The sequence below is a fragment of the Rana temporaria genome, chromosome 2 (genome assembly GCF_905171775.1).
Source record: "Rana temporaria chromosome 2, aRanTem1.1, whole genome shotgun sequence".
Taxonomy (NCBI): Eukaryota; Metazoa; Chordata; class Amphibia; order Anura; family Ranidae; genus Rana; species Rana temporaria.
In genome coordinates, this window is record NC_053490.1 from 38,958,976 (window position 1) to 38,986,253 (window position 27,278).

At 44.8% G+C, this 27,278-nt stretch overlaps 1 protein-coding gene across 1 annotated transcript in view; it reads left to right on the forward strand.

Moving 5' to 3' along the window:
* The window catches only part of TMEM135 (transmembrane protein 135), a 497,220-nt gene that overhangs the window by 454,251 nt on the left and 15,691 nt on the right, over nucleotides 1-27,278 (forward strand). Inside the window, exons 8-12 of the mRNA XM_040340102.1 lie at nucleotides 7,072-7,218; nucleotides 18,577-18,646; nucleotides 23,969-24,136; nucleotides 26,145-26,208; nucleotides 26,994-27,070. Of these exons, the coding sequence (XP_040196036.1) occupies nucleotides 7,072-7,218; nucleotides 18,577-18,646; nucleotides 23,969-24,136; nucleotides 26,145-26,208; nucleotides 26,994-27,070 (526 nt within the window). The remainder of the gene's footprint in view (nucleotides 1-7,071; nucleotides 7,219-18,576; nucleotides 18,647-23,968; nucleotides 24,137-26,144; nucleotides 26,209-26,993; nucleotides 27,071-27,278) is intronic.

Here is a 27,278-nt window from a genome sequence, read left to right on the forward strand (position 1 = left end):
GGCGTTCTTTTTATGCGCAATAGCGCTTGCAAAATGACCCAGTGTGAAAGGCGTCTTAATTAGTGTCACTGGTCCCCAAAAAGTGTCAGTGTCCGATTTGTCCCCCACAATGCCACAGTCCCGCTAAAAGTTTCTGATTGCCGCCATTACCAGTAAAAATAAATAAATAAAAATATACCATAGTTTGTAGACGCTATAACTTTTGCGCAAAACCCATCAATATACGATTTTTGGGATTTTTTTTTTACTAAAAATATGTAGCAGAATACACATATTGGCTTAAATTGATGAAGAAATATACCAGTTTTTTTTCTATTTTTTTTTTTATTGGATGTGTTTTATAGCAGAAAGTAAAATATATATATATATTTTTTTATTTTTTTTCCCAAAAAATTGTTTATAGTGCAAGAAATAAAAACCGCAGAGGTGATCAAATACCACCAAAAGAAAGCTCTATTTGTGGCAAACAAATGGCCCGTCACACTTCACATGTTTGAAATAAACCTTATTAGTAATACGTATGTAAACGAATCCCTGGAAATAACGAAATTACCGTATTTATCGGGGTATACCACGCAATGGCGTATAACGCGCACCCCAAGCTTAGAAAGGTAAAAAAAAAAAAAAACTTACATTTTTGCCCTGCGTCCATCGGCGGCCTTGTCCGGCATCCGTCTGCGGCCTTGCGCGGGGTCCGTCCAGCCTTGTGGGTGTCCGTCTGCGGCTTCCTTGCACGGGTGTCCGTCTGCGGCGTCCAGCGTGTCCGTCTGCAGCTTTGGAGGTGCCCGTCTGCAGCGTCCAGCGTGTCCGTCTGCAGCTTTGGAGGTGTCCGTCTGCGGCCTCCATCCAGGTGTCCGTCTCCGTCCAGCGTGTCCGGTGTTTGTTTTTGGATTTGGCTCGAGCCGAGAGGAGCCGGATTTCCTGTGTGTTCGGCTCCTCTCGGCTTCTCTCGGCTCCTCTCGTGTGGCTGCGGGCCGAGCGTAGCCGAGCCTAGCCGAGTGCGCAGTACACTCGGTTCAGGTCTAGGCTAGCGGCTCAGAGACAGCGGGGATCGGCGTATATCGCGCACCCACGATTTCTCCTGATTTTAAGGGGGAAAAAAGTGCGCGGTATACGCCGATAAATACGGTAAATAATCTGAAATAAGGAAATTTGAATTACAATGCGGATTCAATATTTTTCTTTTTAAGCTAATTTAATTCAATTCAGAAAATGATGACACGTACACACGGTCGGATTTTCCGATGGTAAAAGTCCGATGGGAGCTTGTCATTGGATATTCCGACCGTGTGTATGCCCCATCGGACCTTTTACATCGGAAAATCAGACGGGCTTAGATAGAGAACTTGTTCTCTATTTTTCCAAAGGAAAAAATTCCTATCGGAAAATCTGCTCGTCTGTGTGGAATTCGACGTACTAAAATCCACGCATGCTCAGAATCAAGTCGACGCATGCTCGGAAGCATTGAACTTAATTTTTCTCGGCTCGTCGTAGTGTTGTACGTCACCGCGTTCTTGACGGTCGGAATTTGGTGTGACAGTGTGTATGCAAGACAGCTTGAGCTGAATTCCGTCGGGGAAAAAACGTCCGATTTTATTCAACGGAAAAAACAGTCGTGTGAACAGGGCATTGGAAATCAAATTCAAATGGAATTTAAAAACGAATAAACAAAACAAAACTAAATGAATCCAAAAAAACAAATTTAACAAATTTAACTAAACGGAATTAGTTAGAAATTAAATAACGAAACAAATTTTTTTTTGGCATCCCCCTTTATTCAGATGCTAACACAGCCTATGTTAGAATGAGACGGAAACCAGTGGCGTCTCCAGCTTTCATATTTAGGGGGGGGGCACATGGGGGGAAAGGGACAAAAGTAGGGGGGCCAACTATAAAATGCAATTATATATATATCTATATATATATATATATCCTGGGGCCCTTTACTATTATCCCACTATGGGCCCTTTCACATGTTCTGCAGTGAGCTCCCTTCCTGCTATACTGGGGCCCCCCAGGGTGGCAGAAAACAAGAGATATATGTCACCAGCACACCAAGAAAATATAAGGGTCCAAAGCAGTGGGAGAACTATCAGGGTTGCAAAGGTTGTTTTGCCAATGGGGCCCTGGTGTTCTGCCACTCTAGGGTTCCCCAGCTGTCCTGTCTCTGCTATTTACAGAGCTGGTCTGGCGTCTGTCTCCTTGGCAGCGGCGACAGTCTATTAGGACCTAGTGCTGGTGACATTACGGGTGCATGCAGGGGAAGGCTGGCACTATTGGTTATAGAGAGCTGAGCCCCCAGCTGGTCACCTAGCAGCAGTAATGCTGTATAACCTTCTCTGTTGACATGCTGATCGGCATGTGATCCAGGTGATGCTCCCAGTCAGATCTAATAAACACAGTATTTATTAGCATCAAGAGTACAACCACATAACTATAATCAACCGTATGATCAGCAGCCATGTGGGCTCTATGCCTGTAAAGTGTGGGCTTTGATCAATAAAATCACTGATATTTATGACTAGGATTTGTCTGGGAGCATCACCTGGATTGCATCCCGATCAGCTTGTCAGAGAAAGGTTCACTGCTGCTAAGCAACCTGCAGGGAGCTCAACTGTCTACAACCAATAGAGATGGGCTCGGGTGTGTTTGAAATCCCACATGCCCGATCACGCCAGGAAGCCGACACTCCACAGTGCTAATCAATGTATGGGCTGCCTAGGAGCTTAGACCAGCCATAGACAGTTTAAATCTCAGCTGGTTCAGCAGAAACTGGCTTTGATTTGTATTATTAATGAGCAGATTCTCTTATAATTATCACTAGTGGTTGCTGTATAGCCACTGGTGATAATCACTGTTTGTCGGGAGAATATAATTGTATAATTGCTGGGCAGGAGGGATATTCCCCTGTCACCACTGTCTGTTGATGGGGGAATCATGCAAGTTTCTTTCCTGCAATCTGTGGATGCAGGAAAGAAATGTGCACCGTATATTATCTGCCTAACTGAAAGTGAAAGTAAATTGTGAATGTTTTGAAAGAACAGGAGAGGGGGAGGGAGACAGATGGGGGGAGAGAGAAGGGATGGAGATAATGTAGTTCAGTGATTACAGTGTACTGCAGTCTGCAGTGCACACACTTAAACACGGCCCAGGCTAGAATATCTGGTTGTGTGAGCGCTCGCATTATGCAGTGTCAGCGAGCACAGGGAGGGGGAGGAATTCCCCGCAGAGCTGACTGGGGACGCTCTCCCTCTCGGGGAGCAAAATAAAAAAATTGCAAAAAAAAAAAAACTTTTTTTTTTTTGGGGGGGGGCACATGGTGGGGCACAGCATGATGTTGGGGGGGTCAGGGCCCCCTCTGCCCCCCCCCCTAGGGACGCCTCTGACGGAAACCAAACAAAAATGAAGCAGATGCCTCTTCAGATCCATCTTCCTGATCAACAATGATAAAAAAACTCCCCACTAAAATTCCTGCAAATAGATTTTTTTTTTTAAAGCTCTTTACATAGGTAAAGAATAAGTTGGCTTTATACCTGTACAAGTCCCAAATCAAATTCAGAGGACTATTAATATAATACTGCAGTTAAGTAACACAAAGGTCTCATGCTCGGTGGGTGTTCAGTCCTGGTGCATGAGGCTCCGACGTTTCTGTGCTGCGGGTGGAAAGTACAATCATAGCGTCCAACCCCCCCGCTGCTGGCAGCCTGTAAAAGCCTATAAGATACTGGCAGCTGCTGCAGCTAGACGGGGCTGGATGGCACACCGAGTGGTACTTCTGTATTGGGGCAGTATGCGCCCCAGGGACGAATACCCGGAATGCTAGCAGTCTGCTTCTCTATCATTTGTCTCTGGGCACATACTGCCCCACAGTCGGGTATTCAATACTGCTTACATGTAAAAAATAAATGTATTCATGAATGACTTAAGGGTAAAAACGGATTTCAATATTAGGCCAATAGGAAATGGACTGTCAAATGAAAGTAGGACAAAATAAATACTTAAAGCATTAAAGTTGTATTTTACATTGTGAAGATCAATTTTAATGTTTTATTAACCTCCTGGGCGGTGTTCCCGAGTCTGACTCGGGGTGAGATTTTTGGGCAAGGATCGGTAACCCCGAGTCAGACTCGGGCTCGCCTCGCTGGATGTACAGGGAGTTTCACTTACCTTGTCCCTGGATCCAGCGATGCCACCGCGCTGTGTGAGCGAGCAGGACCTCGCTCGATTCACACAGTGCCTCCGTGTGACGCCGATCTCCGTTCCCTGCGACGTTACGACGCACGGGGACGGAGAACGGCGCCAAATTCAAAAAAGTAAACAAACACTATACATACAGTATACTGTAATCTTATAGATTACAGTACTGTATGTAAAAAAAAACACACCCCCCTTGTCCCTAGTGGTCTGTCCATTGCCCTGCATGTCATTTTATATAATAAAAACGTTTCTTTCTCCCTGCAAACTGTAGATTGTCCATAGCAACCAAAAGTGTCCCTTTATGTCAAAAATAGTTTTAGATCAGCTAAAAAACAGCGATAATAAATTATAATCACTTGCAGAATTGTGCGATAGCGATTTGTGGGGAAATTCGTCATAAAAAAAAAAAAATAATGACAGCAACAATTCTGCAACTGAGCAAATTTCAGTGATTTTGATTTGATTACATTATTGAATAATTTTTATTATAATTATATTATTATTTGTTATATTGATTTATAATTATTTATTATATTATAATTTATAATTTTGTTTTTAAAAAAATTTCATACCCGGGATGCCTATTAGAAGCTTGTTTGGTCAGATTTAAGTGAGTTATTTCTAAAAATGACAGACCTACAATATAAAACGCCAAATTTCCTTGCAAATAATGGTACCGCTTTCAGCATGTTTTTTCTGAAAGAATCATACCGCCAGGGAGGTTAAAGCGGTGGTTCCCCCTTAAAAACAACTTTTTTTTATTTCACTGCCCCCCCACATTCCATCACGATTAAGGCACATATTTTTTTTTTTCCTGCTGTACATACCTTACTACAGCATATTCACCCGTGCATCCGGGTTGCGAGTCCCGCGGGAGTGGGCGTTCCTCACATGCTGTTGATTGACGTTTTGCCCAAAAACAAGCTCTCCCCCGTCGCGTAAGCCGCGTCACAGTTGGCGAAAGGAGCCGAACGGCGAGTCGGCGCTATACTGCGCATGCGCATCGCCGTTCGGCTCCTTTCGCCAATCGTGACGCGGCTTACGCGACTAGGGGAGAGCTAGTTTTTGGGCAAAACGTCAATCAACAGCATGTGAGGAACGCCCACTCCCACGGGACTCGCAACCCGGATGCACGGGTGAATATGCTGTAGTAAGGTATACAGCAGGAAAAACAAAATATGTGCCTTAATCGTGATGGAATGTGGGGGGGCAGTGAAATAAAAAAAAGTTGTTTTTAAGGGGGAACCACCGCTTTAAATGTATCTGGAAAAGGCTGTTTGTATTATCCTGCCCCCCCCCCCCATCCATGCGTCTGGCTCCCTGATCTACATGCAAGGCGCCGGATCAATTGGGGGGGTGGATTTGAAGCAAGTGATTAGAGCCAGAGGCTCCAATAGGCTTCGGAAAAGGGTAGACTGGGGCTGAAGAGCACTGCACTCCGAGCCCACCCAGTTGTGTGACAGTAGTGAATGAAATTTGCTATTGCCACACTGATCCTCCTCCCAGTCAATCAGGAAGCAGGTTCTAAGACCCGTCATCTGATTGGCTGAAAGGACAGGTGATCCTATTGGACACCTAGGAGCAGAAAGGACACGCACAGTGGAAGATGCAGAAGAGGAGGAGAGGACGCAACCCACCCGCTGCCTAAACCCCAACATAGATGGGGTAAGTCCTGGGCTTGATGACAGACCGACCGGAAGTGGTGGTGACCCGAACACAGACCTACCTACCTACACTGGGGGGGTGGTTGTTTGCCGCTACCCCCCCCCCCCAAAAAAAAACAAAAAACAACCACCACCGGTCCATTGGATGTTATAAGCTAGGATAGGCAACATTAATTCGGCAAAAATAAAGCAGCATTACCCTAATTCTGCGTACAAACGGTCGTTTTTCGGCATGAAAAAAAATGACATTTTTAAAAACGTCATTTAAAATCATCGTGTGTGGGCTTCTGAAAAATGTCATTTTTCGGGTTGTAAAAAATGATCGTGTGTGGGCTAAAACTACGTTTTTTTTTTTCTTTATAACATTAACATATACAAACTTCATATTACAAAAATAACATAAAACATTTGTGTGGGTACAGAGCTGGGTCCATCCTTACGATACTATCTCTATAGTGATGTCCTTTAAACTAGGGGCATATTTTCCTCTCCCCTCTCCCTAATCAAAAAAAAAAAAAGGGGAAGGAGGGGGAGGGGGATGGGGAGAAAGGGGCCAAAGTGAGAAAAGTTTGAAAAAAGTGTTAAGAGAAAGAACAAAAAAAAAAGGGGGGGGGATTAAACACCCCCTAACACACTCATCCCTTTTATAATATAACCCAACCCTATCCCCGTGTCCTTACTTTTTTAAGGAAGTGAGATGGTGGACCTTCTGTCCTCCCCACAACTACGTTTTAAACCTGCGCATGCCCAGAAGCGAGTTATGGGACGGGAGCGCTCGTTCAGGTAAAACTACCATTCGTAATGGAGTAAGCACATTCATCACGCTGTAACAGACAGAAAAGCGTGAATCGTCTTTTACTAACACGGAATCAGCTAAAGCAGCCCAAAGGCGAATGGAACTTCCCCTTTAGAGTGCCGTCGTACGTGTTGTACGTCACCGCGCTTTGTTCATCATTTTTTAAAAACGATGGTGTGTGGGCAACATCGTTTTTAATGATGAAGTTGGAAAAACTTCGTTTTTTGGACATGCTGAAAAATTTTGTTTTTTTCATGCCGAAAAACGACCGTGTGTACGCGGCATAAGGCTCTTCCTGAACAATCCTGTAGGAAATGGTTTGCACCTCCCTTCCTGTGATTAGAATACTGGTTAATATGGGGCGGAAGGAGTGATCTTGTTCTACAGCTGATATGTATTCATTTTTATGTCTAGATTTATTGTGGGAAAGGAAGAGATTCCTGCACATTCACTCCTGCCTGAGACCATGTATGCCAAAACTGTGAAGAAGAGCAAGGAGCCGGCAGAGAGATCCCAGCGGATCAACATATTTTCTTTAATAAAGAAACTTATGGACTCAGTGTAAGTAAAGCTCCTTCATCGTGTTTTCTTTCTTCTCAGAGGGGTTTCAAGCAGTTTCTTGTCATTGATATAAGGTGAGAAAGCTTCCAAATGATATTCCTGACCGTAGAACCTCCTGAAAACCAAACTAGTGAACAAGTGTCACATGGGTGCCCAGTTTCTGCCTGAAAAGCTTTCCCCTGATAGACTAATAAGGAACAGGGAAGGGTTGCCTCATTTTGGCTCTTGCTGATCGTGTGTCCTTTGCTTTTGAAAAGCGGCTTTGGAAAGCTTGGAGCGCCTTTTCAGGCATTTTAAGTACAACAAAGCTTCAAGCTAAATCCTTTATTCAACCTGCATGATATACCGTATTTATCGGGGTATAACGCGCACCCCTAAAGTTGCCCCCATTCCTGTGGAAAAAAAGATTTTTTTGTACTTACAGTTTTGGTGTCTTGCGCGGCGTCCATCGGCGAATCCGCTGTCCGCCTTCGGGTGTCCTCTTCGTCGGGTCCGGCGTCCTCCCCACTCCTTTCCCGCGCCGAGTTTTGAATACTGCGCCAGCATATACCGAGCGCAGTACACTCGGGCAGGCTCGGCAACTGTCGCGCTCACGTCCTGTACGTGAGCACGGAAGAAGCCGAGACTGGCCGACTATACCCGAGTGTACTGCGCTCGGTATATGTCGGCGCAGTATTCAAAACTCGGCGTGGGTATCGGTGTATATCGCGCACCCACGATTTTGCCCTGATTTTCAGGGCAAAAAAGTGCGCGATATACGCTGATAAATATGGTACCTTTTGCTATGGCAGTTCTACATTATTGTATTGTAGGATGTCTGAAATGTTGAAGGACAGCGAGAACATTGGAGAAAATGATTTTGCTAAATGTTTTGTATTTCTTTTTTGACAATTAAATTGACTCTTTCATTCTTCCACTTGGTAGAATGACAATTTGTATACGTTGCCTATATGTGTGAAGTATATTGGTAAAAAAATAGACAGGACTTAGGAGTAAAGCTGCAGACACGTCATCCTGTCCTGTCTTACTAGCTTTAAAAATGTTTACAACCTTTAGAAAACTCATTAATTTAGAGTTGAAGTGGATGTAACCCTCCATACACCCAGTGAAGTGAACAGCCTCAGATGATACAGAGATGAACCAAATCTCCCTACATAGGTTTTACATGTATATCTGCTGTCTTCACATTTATATACTGTTTATAAAGTTGAGATCAAGTTATGAGATTTTCTCTTCCTGGTTAACCCAGAGTGTGATGTCTGGGCATACAGCTAAGATAGCTAACATTTCTGATTGGAGGAAAGGCACACACCCCCTCTTCACATAGGCAGAGACTCTCAGAGGTGTTTTGTAATAGGACCTGCTCCCTGCTAATCTATTTTAGCAACCTCCCCTGACTAAAGATTCAGGCTGCTTTTGTCTAAAGTGTTCGAGAATTTGTCAGGAGTTATCAGGCTGATAACAGAGGAACAGTTGTGAAGAGATCTATAAGACATAGCTCATTGAAGAGAGATAACAAAATACTGCAGATACATGTGCCCAGCTCAGATTTCATGAATCGGGTTTACATCCACTTCAATTATTATTGATGGCCAAGAAAGTATTCCTCTGCCTCTTGTTTGCATGATATTGTACAATTTGTGTTTACCTTCACGCATGCCTCCTAGGTGTGGGTATTTAAGGTAGATTGAGATTGCATGATTGAGGGGGGGGGGGTCCTTACATTTTTTTTTAAATCTTACAAAAAATAATTTAACACATTTTTATTTCTTTTTTACTTAACGTTAGAGCCTGATGAGAAGGCCTTCTATTTTTTAGCATTGTGCAAATGACAAGTACTTTATATAGGGACAGACAGACAGGGGACAGAGAGCCACCGAATGCCTCTTTTTCGATGACAGATGCTTAAATCTGACTGCTGTGATCCTGGAAGTGCTCAGAGCTGACCACCTCAATGTGATGTGAGCACCAGGATGTTCCTCAGTCTCCTTCCCCTTGTGTGTGTTCACCTTTCTCTTGGAGACCATGATGGAGGGGTGGGGGATTGGGTGTTTCTCTATGAATAAGGACCTGCTCCCCTGCCACTGTGGTGTTTCAAAGCCAACACACCTGTTTTCTCTTGGAGACCATGATGGAGGGGTGGGGGGATTGGGTGTTTTTTTATGAATAAGGACCTGCTCCCATGCCACTGGTTTGTCAAAGCCAACACACCTGCTTTCTCTTGGAGACCATGATGGAGGGGTGGGGGGATTGGGTGTTTTTTTATGACTAAGGACCTGCTCCCATGCCACTGGTGTGTCAAAGCCAACACACCTGCTTTCTCTTGGAGACCATGATGGAGGGGTGGGGGATTGGGTGTTTTTTTTATGAATAAGGACCTGCTCCCATGCCACTGGTTTGTCCAAGCCAACACACCTGCTTTCTCTTGGAGACTACGATGGAGGGGTGGAGGATTGGATAATTTTACATGAATATGGATCTTCTCCCCCTGCCACTGTGGCATGTCAAAGCCAACGCAACATCCCTGGGTATGGGAGGGGGAATGTGCTGCATTTTACCTCTCGCCATAATGCAGTGCTCAAGCCAGCTCCAGTACCGGGACAGGTTCGTCCAGTGCCCAGGGCAAGGATGCAGACCTGCGGCCCCTTCCTAATGCATGCAATTAAGTGGGTTACCACCTTGTGTCCATTCTTTGCCCCCTTGCTCCAACTGTCCATGGTTGTCATGGAGCAGCGGTTCTCAACCTGGGGGTCGAATGATGATTTGCCAGGGGTCACCAAATCTTGGGCTGTTCCAAAAGCCTGCACCGCTCTCCCAACCTTTTTGCCCACTCAGGCTCTTCGCAGGCGCCCATTCAGTTCATGGCATGGCTTTGGGGGGCAGAGACTAGAGGTCAGCTGACTGGTGATGAATGTGAAGTGGGAGGGGCTGGATGAGACCGTATCTCCTGATTTCGGCAAAGGTGTCACTGCTACGAGACGTCACAAAGGGGTTTTAATATTGTACATGTGGAAGGAACTTGGGGAGCTCTAAATGTTAATGGGTTAGGGGCGCAAATTACTTGTCTTGCCTTGGGTGCTCACAACCCACAATACGAAAATAATTTTACTGTTAGGGGTCCCCACAACCTGGGAAATTTTATCAAGGGGTCACGGCACTAGGAAGGTTGAGAACCACCGTCATAGAGTGTGCACTGCCCCTGCACGGCCAATCACTTGCTTTCTTGTAGGTAGAAGGTGTGTTTTTATGTCAGCTGTGGGAGGATCGGGTGGAAAGCGGGTATAGTTACATAGTTAGTCAGGTTGAAAAAAGACACAAGTCCATCCAGTTCAACCACAAAAAACAAAATAAAAAACACAGTACAATCCTATACACCCAACTCCATACCCACAGTTGATCCAGAGGAAGGCAAAAAACCCCAGCAGAGCATGATCCAATTTGCTACAGCAGGGGAAAAAATTCCTTCCTGATCCCCCGAGAGGCAATCGGATTTACCCTGGATCAACTTTACCTACAAATCTTAGTACTCAGTTATATTCTGTACATTTAGGAAAGAATCCAGGCCTTTCTTAAAGCAATCTACTGAGCTGGCCAGAACCACCTCTGGAGGGAGTCTGTTCCACATTTTCACAGCTCTTACTGTGAAAAAACCTTTCCGTATTTGGAGGTGAAATCTCTTTTCCTCTAGACGTAAAGAGTGCCCCCTTGTCCTCAGTGTTGACCGTAAAGTGAATAACTCAACACCAAGTTCACTGTATGGACCTCTTATATATTTGTACATGTTGATCATATCCCCCCTTATTCTCCTCTTCTCAAGAGTGAATACATTTAGTTCTTCTAATCTTTCCTCATAGCTGAGCTCCTCCATTCCTCGTATCAGTTTGGTTGCCCTTCTCTGCACTTTCTCCAGTTCCCCGATATCCTTTTTGAGAACTGGTGCCCAAAACTGAACTGCATATTCCAGATGAGGTCTTACTAATGATTTGTACAGGGGCAAAATGATATTTCTGTCTCTGGAGTCCATACCTCTCTTAATACAAGAAAGGACTTTGCTCGCTCGGGTATGTTGGCGCACAATGTCACAGCAGTAACTGTATGGCCCCTGGTTGCTAGCCACTGATCTGGAGCTTTCACGCGACGAGGGGTGCCCTCCCTTGCCACTGCGCCCTTGGCGGCTTTCCCTCTTGCCCACCCTGGTAAGCTGAAACATAGCTAACATAGGGTAAGGACTGCTGGGAAGTGGTTGAATGTACGTGGGTTGTGGGAGACTCTGAAATCTCTCTGTCACTTGCATGAGCAAAGTGACAGTCTCTGTGGGCTGATCCTACCATTTTATGTGGAATGCAGATTTGCCTTTATCCTGAGAAAGTCATTCTAGAAATAGAGATGACAAATTTCAGCCAAAATCTCCTTTATAAATCATGTAAATGTTTCAAATCCAGAGAGAAAATGTCAGGAATCCACTTTCACAAGGATGAGTCTCTATAATAAGTGTTGCACAACATGTTCGTATGCAGAACAAATACGCCAATCCCTTCCCTAAGCTCTGAAATATGTTTTTCATTTTGCTCTATAGTAGTTTGGTTACAGCGTTTTAGCAATACCTAGTCTGTCTCTTTTTCTGTCTGAGCTGTAATCTTTGATTTCAGGCTGGGATTTTGTGCAGCCGGCAATAGGCCACTGTGAAGCCAGAAAAAGAAAAAAAAACGCCACTTTTTTCCCAAAATACCTCCCTTTTTCTTTTTCTTTTTTTTACTGTCTGTACTCTCTTGTCCCGGTGACTACAGCACCCCCTTATTCCTTGCTTGGAGATCACAGGGACAAGAAGTGAAGGAAAATGTCCCCAATGGGCTCACAGGCAGAAATAAAAACCTCCCAGAAATGTTAACTATTCCCCGTCCTAACAAATTCTAAAATAATAAGAAAATAAAACCTGTTTGCAGTAAAGTTTTATTCTTCCTTGTGCCTGCTAGAGATGGCCTTGGGCATGTTCCGGATCCTAGTCCCAACCCACCTGCCCGATCCCGCCAGGAAGCCGACACTGCACACCGCTAATCACAGGCAGTGAGACATTTCCCGGTCCGCAGCTGCACAGATCAGGAAATGCCTCACTGTCTGTGATTAGCGGTGTGCAGTGTCGGCTTCCTGGCAGGGAATCGGGTCGGTGGGTTGGAACTAGGATCCGGAACACGCCTGAGGCCATCTCTAGCCTGCTTCATAGTATAAAATAACTGAAGCGTGGCAACTGAGTAGCAGAGATATCTCATTCTGTTGAAGCTGTACTTCAGCAACCCCTTAAAGTGACACTAAAGGTTCCCGTTTTTTTTTCCTTTTTTTACCTTACCTCCACTGTGCAGTTCGTTTTGCACAGAGTGGCCCCGATCCACCTGTTCTGGTGGCTCTTGCGGCTCCTCCCCGCATTAGATAACCCCCTCTGGGAAGCTCTCTCCCGAGGGGGTTACCTTGCGGGCGCGCTCCTGAGTCCATCATTCAACGTCCATAGACGCTGAGTGTATGACTCGGCCCCGCCCCCCGGTGCCCATGCCATTGGATTTGATTGACAGAAGCGGAAGCAAATGGCTGCGCTGCTATCAATCTCTCCAATCAAAGCCGGGACTCCAAGGAGAAACGGATGGCGGGGACGCGCCTACGGAAATTCGGGGCTCAGGTAAGTTAAACGGGGGTAAACCTTAATGCATAGAATGCATTAAGGTGAAAAAACACGTAGGTTTACAACCCCTTTAAAGGGGTTGTAAAGGTACAATTTTTTTTCCCTAAATAGCTTCCTTTACCTTAGTGCAGTCCTCCTTCACTTACCTCATCCTTCCATTTTGCTTTTAAATGTTTTTATTTCTTCTGAGAAATCCTCACTTTCTGTTCTTCTGTCTGTAACTACACACAGTAATGTGAGGCTTTCTACCTGGTGTGGAGTGTCGTGCTCGCCCCCTCCCTTGGGCGGGTATGTTGGACTACAGGAGGGTCAGGACGCCCACTAACACACAGCTTCTTTCTCTATCTGCAACGTAGAGAGCGTCCTGACTCTCCGGTAGTCCATTGGAGGGGGCGAGCACGACACTCCACACCAGGGAGAAAGCCTTGCATTACTGTGTGGAGTTAGACAGAAGAACAGGAAGTGAGGATTTCTCAGAAGAAATAAGGACTTTTAAAAGCAAAATGGAAGGATGAGGTAAGTGAAGGAGGACTGCACTAAGGTAAAGGAAGCTATTTAGGAAAAAAAAAATTGTACCTTTACAACCCCTTTAAGTCTTGCATAGTCGTACAGGCTCCTCTCCTGTACTGAAATCGCTTACTCTGATTTCATTGCACACCATGAGCTTCTCACAGTATGCATTGGAAGCTGTGCAAGTCAGATAGAACCTGCCCCATTTACTGGCTGGAAGGCATTCAGCATCATGTAGCCCAGGGCCGTACTTACAGGGGTCGTAATTTGCGACCTGGCCCCATTCTGCTGGGGGCCTTTGCATCCCCCCTGTATGCCTGGATAGGTGGAGCAGCAGGGGTGGCTGCATATAGGGGAATTGATTTCTTTATTTTCCTCCTGCAGCCGCTGAATGCCTGTGGAAGGGAGAGGTGGAAAAGCGGTTATTCTGCCCCTGCAGGAAGAAAATGCAAAAATGAGTTCCTCTTTATGCAGCTACTCCTCCTATACCACTTCCTTCTGCTGCCCCTGTGTGCTCTACAGCCCCCTTTCATCCTCCAGTGAGAAAACAATTCTCTGTTCGCTCAATGGTTCAGGCACATAAAACTACATTATAGGGAAGCGTTACATGAAAGTACTTGGATCTGTAAAAGAAGCTTACAAACCGGTGCTCCTAGGGGGTCTGAAATCCAGTGGAGCAAGCCAGGATAACATGCAATGGACACCAGCCTTGGTATGGATAAATGCAGGATGGGTCACAAGAATGGATGTAATCCAGGATGGATGGATGAATAGGTCAATTGTAATGCAGCAGGGCTCATCAGATCAGGGAAGATCCTCTAGGTATGTGGAAGACACAAAGCACAAGCATCAATGGCAGCATTAAATCTTATTTTTGTAATCAATAATGAAATACTTGCATCTAGGTAAACAGGATGCCCCTCCAAGTGAGGGAGCTGTAGTCATCGCAGCCGTCTGACTGGCAGGACCAGCTGTCATGCATTGGGGTGCCAGGGCTGCCAATGGAATTTGGAGATAGCAGTGGCATCTTCTTGGGACAAGGCAGAAAGCCGCAAGGGGTTATACAACGCGTTTCAGAGGCCGCTTTGTTTTTCAAGTATACCTAATGGTGGTACGGGGTGTCTTTTATACCGGCGCCTGGAGGCTGGTAAAACAAGCGGGAGATGTAATTAAATTTGACAGATTTTAAAGGGCCAATCGTATAGCGGGGACAGGAACGGTGCATGACCAGTAGGACTCGAAGTATGCAAATAAACAGGACATTGATTAGAAATGGACTAAAAATATATATATATATACTGTGAGGGAAAAAAGTATTTGATCTCCTGCTGATTTTGTATGTTTGTCCACTGACAAAGAAATGATCAGTCTATAATTTTAACCACTTAACCCCGGACCATATTGCTGGTCAAAGACCAGAGTACTTTTTGCGATTCGGCACTGCGTCGCTTTAACTGACAATTACGCGGTCGTGCGACGTGGCTCCCAAACAAAATTGGCGTCCTTTTTTTCCCACAAATAGAGCTTTCTTTTGGTGGTATTTGATCACCTCTGCGGTTTTTAGTTTTTGCGCTATAAACAAAAATAGAGCGACAATTTTGAAAAAAATAAATATTTTTAACTTTTTGCTGTAATAAATATCCCCCAAAAATTTATAAAAAAACAATTTTTTTCCTCAGTTTAGGCCGATACGTATTCTTCTACATATTTTTTGTTAAAAAAAATCGCAATAAGCGTTTATTGATTGGTTTGCGTAAAAGTTATAGCGTTTACAAAATAGGGGTATTTTTATGGCATTTTTATTAATATTTTTTTTTTACTACTAATGGCGGCGATCAGCGATTTTTTTCGGTACTGCGACATTATGGCGGACACTTTTGACACATTTTTGGGACCATTGGCATTTTTATAGCGATCAGTGCTATAAAAATGCATTGGATTACTATAAAAATGCCACTGGCAGTGAAGGGGTTAACACTAGGGGGCGGGGAAGGGGTTTAGTATGTCCCTGGGTGTGTTCTTACTGTGGGGGGGGGGGTGGCCTCCCTAGGGGAAATCACTGATCTTCTGTTCATACATTGTATGAACAGAAGATCAGCATTTCCCCCCCTGACAGGACCGGTCCCCGCTCTGTAACGAGCGATCGCATGTGCCCGGCGGCGATCGCGCCCACCGGGCACGCGCACGGGAGTCGGGGGCGAGCGAGCCCCTGGTAGCCTGCGAGAGAGCCGACGTAGTATGACGGGTTCTCGCGCAGGAGAGCCAACCTGCCACCGTAGAATGACGGCGGCAGGTCGGCAAGCAGTTAATGGTAGGCTTATTTTGAAAGTGATAGACAGAAAAACAACCTTTCCAAAAAGGTTTCATATTGATTTGCATTTTAACCACTTGCCAATCGCCACATGTACATATACGTCGGCAGAATGGCACGGCTGTGCAAAGGGACGTACCTGTACATCCCTTTTGAATTCCCTGCAGTGCTCGGTGAGCGTATCCGTGGACTCTATGTCCGCCGGGTGCCCGCGATCGTCTGTAAACAAGGCATTTTCTTGTTCTGCCTAGTAACGTGGCAGGGACCTACTGCGTATATGGTCTAACAACAAAGAAACGGGGGTTATACAGTTCGCAAAAGTGGCAAAAACAATTCTGATGTTGTTACAATAAGTTAGCACTATTTTGAAACAAAGTGTCAGTGTTCTAAGATACAACAATAAGATTAAAAGGGGTTGTAAAGCCTCGTGTTTTTTCACCTTAATGTATCCCATGCAATAGGGTGAAAAAAACACCTTGCAGTGTCCGCCCCCCCCCCTTTTAATTACCTGAGCCCCGAATATCCGTGGGTGCGATCCTGCGTCGCTCTGTCCGTGGCTTGGCTCTTCATTGGATAGATTGATAGCAACGCAGCCATTGGCTCCTGCTGCTGTCAATGAAATCCAATGACGTGGGTGCCGGGGAGCGGGGCCGAGTCATAGATGCTGAGTGTATGACACAGGGAGAGCACCCGCAAGGTAATCCCCTCGGGAGAGAGCTTCCCAGAGGGGGTTACCTAATGCGGGGAGGAGCCGCGAGAGCCGCCGTGGGACCTCAGAAGAGGACGATCAGGGCCACTCTGTGCAAAACTAATGGCACAGTGGAGGTAAGTATGACATGTTTGTTATTTAAAAATAATAAAACACGAACCTTTAATATCACTTTAACCCCCCTGGCGGTATTCCCAAGTCTGACTTGGGGTTAAATTTTCGTGCTGCGATCGGTAACCCCGAGTCAGACTCGGGCTCGCCTTGCTGCAGCCATAGGCAGGGTTTACTTACCTTGTCCCTGGATCCAGCGATGCCGCCTCGCTGTATGAGCGAGCGGGACCTCGCTCGATTCACACAGCGCCTCTGTGTGCCGCGATCTCCGTTCCCTGCGACGTTACGACGCACGGGAGCGGAGGACGGCGCCAAATTCAAAAACGTAAACAAACACATTACATACAGTATATTGTAATCTTATAGATTACAGTACTGTATGTAAAAAATACACACCTCCCTTGTCCCTAGTGGTCTGCCCAGTGTCCTACATGTTCTTTTATAAAATAAAAACTGTTCTTTCTCACTGCAAACTGTAGATTGTCCATGGCAACCAAAAGTGTCTTTTTATGTCAAAAATGGTTTTAGAGCAGCTAGAAAACAGCGATAATAAATTATAATCACTTGCAGAATTGTGCGATAGCGATTTGTGGGGAAATTCTTCATAAAAAAATTAAAGTAATGACAGCGACAATTCTGCAACTGAGCAAATTTCAGTGATTTTGATTTGATTACATTATTGAATATTTTTTATTATAATCATATTATTATTTGTTATAATTATTTACACACGACCATTTTTCATGTCATGGAAAAAAACGAAATTTTTCTCAACGTTTTGCTCTAGCAAAGCGCGATGACGTACAACACGTATGCCGGCACTATAAAGGGGAAGTTCCATGCGAATGGCGCCACCCTTTGGGCTGATTATGCTAATTTCCCGTCTCCTAACTTGCTTCTGAGCATGCACGTTTTTTTTCCCCGTCGTTAAAGCGTACACACAACCGTTGTTCACGACGAGAAAAACGACGACCGTTTTTAATGACCAATTTAAAAAATGTCATTTTTCTCGGCATGAAAAACAGTCGTGTGTACGCGGCATTAGAGTCGCTTGCTTCATAGCAACAGATAAGATTACAGGATGCTAAGCAATGCAGAGTTGTAGCTAGATTCAGGTAGGAGAGCCTAACGTTAGGCAGGCGTAGCGTATCGCATATACGCTACGCCGCCGTAAGTTAGAGAGGCAAGTGCTGTATTCACAAAGCACTTGCGTCGTAAGTTACGGCGACGTAGTGTAAATGTGCCGGCCTAAGCGCGCCTAATTCAAATTGTGAAGAGGTGGGCGTGTTTTATGCTAGTGAATCGTGACCCGACGTGATTGACGTTTTTTACGAACGGCGCATACGCCCAGTGTGCATTGCTCCAAATTATGCCGCAAAGTCTTATTAGTTTTGACGTGAACGTAAATTACGCCCAGCCCCATTCACGGACGACTTACGCAAACGACGTAAAAATTTCAAAATTCGACGCGTGACTGACGTCCATACTTAACATTGGCTGGGCCAGCTTTTTGTTGGACTAACTTTACGCCTGAAAACGCCTTACGTAAACGGCGTATCTTTACTGCGACGAGCAAGCGTACGTTTGTGAATAGGCATATCTCGCTGATTTGCGCATTCTAGGCGTAAATCAGCGTACACGCCCCTAGCGGCCGGCGTAAATAGTCAGCTAAGATACGACGGCGGGCGCCGTCGTATCTTAGCTACATTTTAGTGTATCTCAATTTCAGAGTTACGAAGGCGTATCTACTGATACGCCGGCGTAAACCTCTCTGAATCTGGCTATTGCTCTTTAATGGATGAGTTCCCAGGTCAGTCTATAGACCCTTGTGTGATGAATGGGGAGTTATTTATAACCTAACTGGAACTGGATCATACGAAAACCATTATAGCAGTTTATCTTGAAATTTTATTCCAGCTATATATCATTGCATTTTCCAATACAAGGACCTGGTCGAATGTATGTTTATTTATTTATTTGATATACACACTTAAATTTTTATTTACATGTCGCATTCTTCCATGTAATTTATGGCTTTGTGTTTAGATGCAAACACGGGCCAAGGCACAGATGTTGCAAGCACTACGAAGACAATTGTATCTCTTACTGCATTAAGGTACGTTGACAACATCCAAACATCCACGGGTTGGGAAGCGGTAATTGTAACAAGATGTACCGGAATCCAGCCAGGGGTGGCAGGCGTGTTTCTTTGAAGAACTTTGTTAAATGAAATGTCTAATATAAATGAACAAGCAGACCTTTTTATGTTATCCATGTATGCTTAGCCAAGGATCTGGTCCAAGAGACATGAACATTATCACTGTTAATTGGGATTAGGCATTTAATCAATCAAATTAGTTACAATTGCCTTTAACTCGACCTAGACTGTTGAACTCACTTACTGCCGTCTGCATTTAATATACAATTTTTCCAATTGGTTAAATCCAAACTCAGGTTGCTGGTTGACCTCACAGTGCGCTTGAAAATACTTTTACCGGCCACTTTATTAGGTACACCTGGTAAATTGCTTGGTAACACAAATTGCTAATCAGCCAATCACACGGCAGCAACCCAATACATTTAGACATCTAGACAAGTAGGTAGATTCACAAAGAGTAGATAAGCCGACCTAACTCTGAATCTACGCCGCCGTATGCTCAAACAGAGATACGCTTAAACAAAGCTAAGATAGGACGGCTTGCGCCGTTCTATCTTAGCTTGCAATTTTTCGGATGGCCGCTTGGTGGCACTTCCATTGCGGCCGGCGTAGATTATGTAAATGAGCTTGTACGCTGATTCCCGAACGTACGCCAGCCCGCCGCAGTCGAATTACGTCGTTTCCGTAAGGCCTTAGGCGGCCTAAAGTTATTCCACCTATGAGGTGGAATAACAATGTTAAAGTATGGCCGCCGTTCCCGCCGCGAGGTTCGAATTTTTTTTACGTCGTTTGCGTAAGTCGTCCGCGAATCGGGAGTTACGCAGTTTACGTCCACGTCGAAATCAATAGGCCCGTAACGGCGTACTTAGCCGCAATGCGCACTTGGAAATGTAGGCGCCCGGCGCATGCGCAGTCGCAGAAAACGAAAAAAAAACGTGAGGTCAAGCCTCATTTCCATACAACACGCCCCTCTCCAACCAATTTGAATTAGGCGCCCTTACGCCCGCTCGTTTTAGGCTACGCCGCCGTAGATTAGCAGGTAAGTTGATTTAAGTTGATTTAGAATCATTACTAGCCTAGCTAATTTACGGCGGCGTAGCCTAAAAAGGCTAAGCATCGCCGCCGCAAGTTTAATCCTATCTACCTGAATCTACCTAAAGGTGAAGATGACTCGCTGAAGTTCAAACCAAGCATCAGAATGGGGAAGAAAGGGGATTTAAGTGACTTTGAACTTGGCATGGTTGTTGGTGCCAGACGGGCTGGTCGGAGTATTTTAAAAACTGCTGATCTACTGGAATTCTCACACACAGCCATCTCTAGGATTTACAGAGAATGGTCCGTGTATGAGAAAATATCCAGTTTGCGGCAGTAGTGTGGAGGAAAATGCCTTGAGATCAGAGGACAATGGGCAGACTGGTTCAAGATGATAAAAAGGCAACAGTGACTGAAATACTCACTCGTTACAACCAAGGTATGCAGAATACCATCTCTGAATGCACAACACATCGAACCTTGAAGCAGATGGGCTACCGCAGCAGAAGACCACGCCGGGTGTTACTCCTTTCAGCTAAGAACAGGACACTACGGCTACAATTCGTACAGGCTCAAAATTGGACAATAGAACATAGAATAGAAATGTTGCCTGGTCTGATGATTTTTTTATTTCATCGGCGACATTCAGATGGTACGGACAAAGTTTGGCGTAAACAAAAAAAGCGTGGATCCATCCTGCCTTGTATGAACGGTTCAGGCTGGTGGTGGTGGTGTAATGGTGTGGGTGATATTTTCTTGGCGCACTTTGGGCCCCTTAGTACTAATTAGACATTTGTTTAAAGCGGAGGTTCACCCTAAAAAACATGTATATAACATTCCATGGGAAAACGTCGTTTTATGTCTTCTGAAAAACGACACAAAAAAATTCGAACATGCTTGAATTTTTTGTGTCGTTTTTCAAAACGTCGTTTTTTGTGCCATTTAAAATGATAGTGTGTGGGCAAAACGACGTTTAAAACAACGTTTTTAAACCCGCGCATGCTCAGAAGCAATTTATGAAGCGAGTTTGAATGGAACAGAGTGCCGTCGTACGTGCTGAACGTAACCGCGCTTTGCTAGAGCTTTTGGAAAAAACGATGGTGTGTATGCTCGTTTTTGAAAATGAAGTTTGAAAAACGTTGTTTTTTTTCATCACATAAAACGTCGTTTTTTTCTATCACAAAAAACGACCGTCTGTACGCGGCATTAGTGATTGACGTGATGACAAAAGTTTCCCCCCCGTTGCATAATGCGCGTCACCAGTTTCCGAAAGAAGCCGAACTTCGGTGTGCAGGCGCCGTATAGCGCTGACTCGCAGTTCGGCTTCTTCCGGAAACTGGTGACGCACCTTATGCGCCGTGGGAAAGCTTTTGTCATCACGTCAATTAGTCTCTGAATAGGAACGCCCACTCCCGCGGGAGGCACTACCCGGAAGCCGGGGGGGGGGGGGGGAAATAGCTATACAAGCGTATGTACAGCATACTGTACATGTCGGCAGTATGCTGGATGGAATGGTATATACCTGTTTTAGGGTGAACCTCCTCTTTAAACACCACGGCTTACCTGAGTATTGTTGCTGACCATGTCCATCCCTTTATGACTACAGTGTATCCATCTTCTGATGGCTCCTTCCAGCAGGTTAATGCACCATGTCACAAAGCTCAAATCATCTCATCACTGGTTTCTTGAACATGACAATGAGATCACTGTACTCCAATGGCCTCCACAGTCATCAGATCTCAATCCAGTAGAGCACCTTTGGAATGTGGTGGAACCAGAGATTCGCATTATGGATGTGCAGCCGACAAATCTGCACGATCCTATCATGTCAATAAGGACCAAAATCTCTGAGGAATGTTTCCAACACCTTGTTGAATCTATGCCACCAAGAATTAAGGCAGTTCTGAAGGCAAAAGTGGGTCCAACCCGGTACTAGCAAGGTGTATCTAATAAATTATTGTCTTTTTACAGTTAATTTAAACACACATTGGCTTAATGCAAATTATGTTTATGAGTCTTAATATTTTTAAAACCAGGTTTCAGTATATAATACACTATAGATCCAAACATTTTAGGACACCTGATCCTCGTACCATTATTATGGAGTTTACCCCCCATCATCATCATCCCCATCTGCCAAACACTAAGGCCTCGTACACACAATAGGATAGCCAGAGGACAACGGTCTGAAGGACCGTTTTCATCAGTCAAAACCGATCGTGTGTGGGCCCCATAGGTTATTTAACCTTCGGTTAAAAAAATAGGAACTTGCTTTAAAATTTAACCGATGGACTGGTAACCGATAGGTCAAAACCAATCATTAGTATGCAAAAGCATCAGTTAAAAACCTGCGCATGCTCAGAATCAAGTCGACGCATGCTTGGAAGCATTGAACTTAGTTTTTTTCAGCACGTCGTTGTGTTTTACGTCACCGCGTTCTGACACGATCGGTTATTTATCCTATGGTGTGTAGGCGTGACGGACCATCAGTCAGCTTCATCGGTTAACCTAAGACAACGATCCTTCAGACCGTTGTCCTCTGGCTATCCTATCGTGTGTACAAGGCCTAACTTTGAAGCTGTAACAGCTTCCAATCTGTCTTTTGGGAAGGCTCTCCAAAGGATTGTGGAGTGTTTCTGTGGGAATTTGTGCCAATTCAGCCAAAAAGACCATTTGTGAGGCCATAAACTCATAATCATTGTTCCAGTTCTTCCCATAGAGGTGCAGTAGTGTTAGGCCTCATACACACAATAGGTTAAACAGAGGACATCGGTCTGATGGACCGTTTTCATTGGTCAAAACCGATCGTGTGTAGGCCCCATAGGTTATTTAACCATCGGTTAAAAAAAAGCCAACTTAGTAGGCACAACCATCGGTTAAAAATCCACGCATTCTCAGAATCAAGTCGACGCATGCTTGGGAGCATTGAACTTCGTTTTTTTCAGCACGTCGTGTTTTACGTCACCGCGTTCTGACACGATCGGTTATTTAACCAATGGTGTGTAGGCGCGACGGACCATCAGTCAGCTTCATCGGTTAACCTATGAAAACGGTCCATCAGACCGTTCTCATCGGATGGACTGATCGCGTGTACGCGGCTTTAAGGTCATTGCAGGCCACTGCTACCTGGGTTCCTCCATACCAGAGTCATTAAACCATGTCTTGGAACTGGTTTTGTGCACAGACATGCTGGAACAGAAAAGGCTGTTAAACTGTTAGGCCCCGTACACACGAGAGGATCTATCCGCTGGTATTTATCCGCGGATCAGTTCCAGCGGATAGATCCTGTGGTGTGTACGGCCCAGCATGCTAAGAAATCCATCCGCTGGAATCCTGTCCATCGGATTGATCCGGTGGTCTGTACAGACTCACCGGATCAATCCGTCCGATCACCTCCCTCGCATGCGTCGTAATGATTCGTCGCATGCGTGGGAAGTCTTTACCTTCCAGCGTCGCCCACGTCGCCGCGTCATCATCGCGGTGACGGCGCGACACGTCACCGCGGATGGATTCCGCGCGGATTTCGATCTGATGGTTAGTACAACCATCCGATCAAATCAGCCAGAGGATTTATCCGCGGGAACGGTCCGGAGGACCGTTCCCAGCAGATAATCCTCTCGTGTGTACGGGGTCTTACTACAAAGATGTCTCAACTCCTGATACAGTAACATTATTCTGGATACAAGGCCGAGTATCTCTTCTATTTAGGGACCAGAGGGCTTATACAGACATGTATGCACCGCTAAATAATTTTTGAATTGGTTCTATATCATGTCGCTATCTTCTAATCTTGTGCACATTATTTTGGTCTTTATATGTCATGCGGCAATCCTTCTCCATTCCTTGATGCTGACGATTAGGTGGGCTTTCCTCTGTAATTGATTATTCAAGGTATCAGTGTCTTATAAAGTCCCCTGAAGAAGCCATTACTGGCGAAACATGTTGGGAGGAGACACTACAGCACCAACCTCTACCTAAGATTTATAATTTGAGCACAATTTGAATATGTGCATTTTATCCACTAGATTTGTATCTTGGATTAATTCAAATTTGTTAATGTTGTTATCTTTGTCAATTTCGTTTCTGGCACGCTATAATCCTGATTTTCTCTTATTTATATTCTTGTCAATCAAGGGAAGAGGTGCATTTGTATGTTCTAGCCCTGCCGTGGTTTTCAACCAAACTCTTCTATTTATGTTTGCAAGTGGAGTTTTCTAAATGAAGTATGAACAATATATTTTTTTTCAGGGGTTCGTTCGAATGTTCAGCGTTGGTTATTTGATCCAGTGCTGCCTCCGGATCCCGTCCGCCTTCCGTGTCATGTTTACAAAACCTTCCAGATTGCCCTCCCTGTTCTACAATAAGGAGAACTTTCAGCTGGGAGCTTTCCTGGGTTCTTTTGTCAGTATTTATAAGGTATGTAGGCTACACGATTCCACTACTATTCAATTTTTTTTTCTAGCCCATCTAGGAGATCATCTGGTACATAAATATATTTTGCATTTAAATATCATCATAAAGAAATATATCATTAGGTATGCTTACATTGCATATTTCAACATCAGTGGGTACAGGCATTGAGAAAAGATCGATTGTACTAGATATGGAAAAAAAAAACACACATATGTAGTCAGGGCTGGACTGGGACAAAAATGTGTCCCTAGATTTCATCCAGACTGGCCCACTTTGACAGGTCTCTCCCATGGCGGCCGGACAACTCCTGCACCCCCCCGGCCACCCAAGCCCCCTCTCCTCCTTCACTAGCCGTTCTACTTTATTAGAGTAGAACGGCTGGTACTGGTCCTCTTATAGGCAGTACCAGTGGGGAAGCTAGACATTATTTCACCTGGGGCAAAGAATCAGTTCGGTGCCCCCCCTTATGGGACCAGATTAGGCTGAAGTCAGAAACTCCCAGGCCATAGCTGTTGAGTCAGCTGTCTGTCCCCTCCCCCATGCTCCTCTGTCATCCCCCCTGCTCCTCTGGTCCTCCCCCTGCTTCTTTGTCCCCCCAGGTGAGCTTTGCGGGGAGGGAGAGGAGGTGAGCGCTGCGGAAAGGGAGAGACAGAGGAGCGGAGGGGGGCGGCGGTCCGCTGTCACTGAAGACGGCCCACTGAGCCATCGGCCCACCAGGAAACTCCCTGTAGTCCCAATGGCCAGTCCATCCCTGTATGTAGTACATTTCTGTACGCACATTTCTCCATGTTTTATCCCTTCAGAGGCCTTGTATTTGCACAAATATACCAGTTGAGCTGCCAGAAATGCACTTGGCTCCTAAGTCTGGTTGTGAGCTAACGTAACAAACCATTTTTTGGACTGGATTTTGCCATTCCTGCCCAGCTGTCTTTTGCAGAACCACTTATACCATTCTACTCTCATATCTCAACGGCACACTAATTGAGGTAACATGGGAGTTGTGTATAGAGCATCTCTAAATTCATGGCATGATCGAGGGGTGCACTTACCAAACAAAATTCTTTCAATTGCATATTTAGCCAACGGGTAACAAATAAGGACAGTTCTTTGTAAAGGTTTCCATACACTTAAAGTGGAAGTAAACCCATCCATAAAACAGTTTAATTTCTGGCACTTGCCGGAAATGTAACCCTCCCATTGGTTTGTGCTCTCAACCAAACTGTCAAACCATCCAATGGCCGGTGTCATAACTGATCACAAGTGCAGCATCATGGCACTTGTAAATTAAACAGAGGCCAAGATGGCAGCTTCCTTGGCTGAAAACGATAGGAGGGTTTACTTACACTTTAAAGAGACCTTGTCAGTCTCTTTAGAAATTATTTTACCTGAATTATGTTCACCTCTCCGGTGGTCTCTGTCCACCTCCCCTGCATTACAGCACTGCAGCTGGAGTGTTGGGTACCTGTGTTCCCTGCCATATGCTGTGGCTGCTTCCTCTGACCCTTATGTCACTTCAGGTCTCAGCAGTCATGTAGGGGTCAATGGAAGAAACCTCAGCACAAAGCAGGGGGCAAAGGCATCCAACATTTCAAGACGTGGGAGTTTAGTGCCAAACTCACAAAAGTTGCAACAATGTAATGGAGGGAAAGAAGGAGACACTAGACTGATGAGGTCTCTTTAATAACATGGGGTTTGGCTAATAACCATTCCATAGTGTACTAAGAACATATGATAAGTTATAATATAGTCTTTATGAAAACAAGCACTGAAGTCTCTTTGTGTACTTGTTTGTGACTGCAAGATCTGGAATCCTGTCCATCCGGTCAAATTTAGATAGGCCTAACTTTGTAGTTGTGTTCAGCTAGACTTTTGAAATTATGTTTTAACTGGCTTTAAGTGAATGTTTTCAAACAGGGATTTATTGGTTTATTTAAAATATAGGAACATATATTGGTGTAAACTTGGAATCAAATGTTGTGTAATGTACATTCATAATTATTTATTTATTCAGGGCACCAGCTGCTTCTTGAGGTGGGTGCGGAACTTGGATGATGAGCTTCATGCCCTCATTGCTGGTAAGTCCTATGGCAAATCTGTAAGTAAAAATAAATCAATTTCTTTCACTCGCGCTCTCATTTCCTTCTCTCTCTTTTCCTCTCTCTGACCTTCTCTTTCTCTATATTTTCCTTCCCTCTCTCTGTCTTTCTCATTTTTTCTTCTCTCTTTCTTCCTTCTTTCTCTCTCTATTTACCTTCTGTCCTGCTTCCTTCTTCCCCCGCCCCCTTTTTTTCCTTCTTTCCCTCTCTCTTGCTTTTACTTCTTTCCCTCGCTCTATTTTTCTTTTCTCCCTCTTCTTTCTCTTTTCCTTCTTTCCCTCATTTTTTTCCTTCTCCCTCTCCCTCTTTCTCTCTCTCCTTCTCTCTTGTCCTTCTCTCCCCGTAACTCTCCCTTTTCCTTCTCTCCCTCTCTCTCTCCCTTTCTCTCTCCCCTCCCCCCTTCTCTCTCTCTCTCTCTTTTATTCCTCTCCCTCTCTTTTCTTCCTCTCTCTCTCACCCCTCTCTTTCTCCTTTATCGCTCTCCTTTCTTTCTTTCTTCTCTATCCCTCTTTTCTTCCTCTCTCTCTCACCCATCTCTCTCTCCTTTCTTGCTCTCCTTTCTCTCTCTCTCTCTTCCCTCTCCCTCTCTCTCTCTCCATTTCCTCCTCTCCCCCCACCCTCTCTCTCTCCTCTCTCTATCTCCCACTCTCTCTTTTCATTCTCTCTCTTGCTCTCTTTCCTTCTCTCCCTTTTGCTTCTTTTTCTCTTTTTCCTTCTCTCTCTTAAATTGTTTAATCCGGCATCGTGTTTGTCTTTATTCTCAGGGTTTCTGGCAGGACTCTCTATGATGTTTTATAAAAGCACCACAATCTCCATGTACCTGGCATCCAAACTGGTAGAGGTGAGCCCCCTAGCCACACAGCTGGGAATATTTGCATGCAGTGTAACTGAGTAATGAAGTGACAGATATCAGCTCTAATAATGAGTGATTTGTTTCAATTAACTCAAAAAAAGACAGAATCTTCATGTTTTATATGTGCAGCTGACACAAGGCACATGCTTCCTTCATATTTTCTGAGCCAATGATCATAAAGGAAAGATATAATACA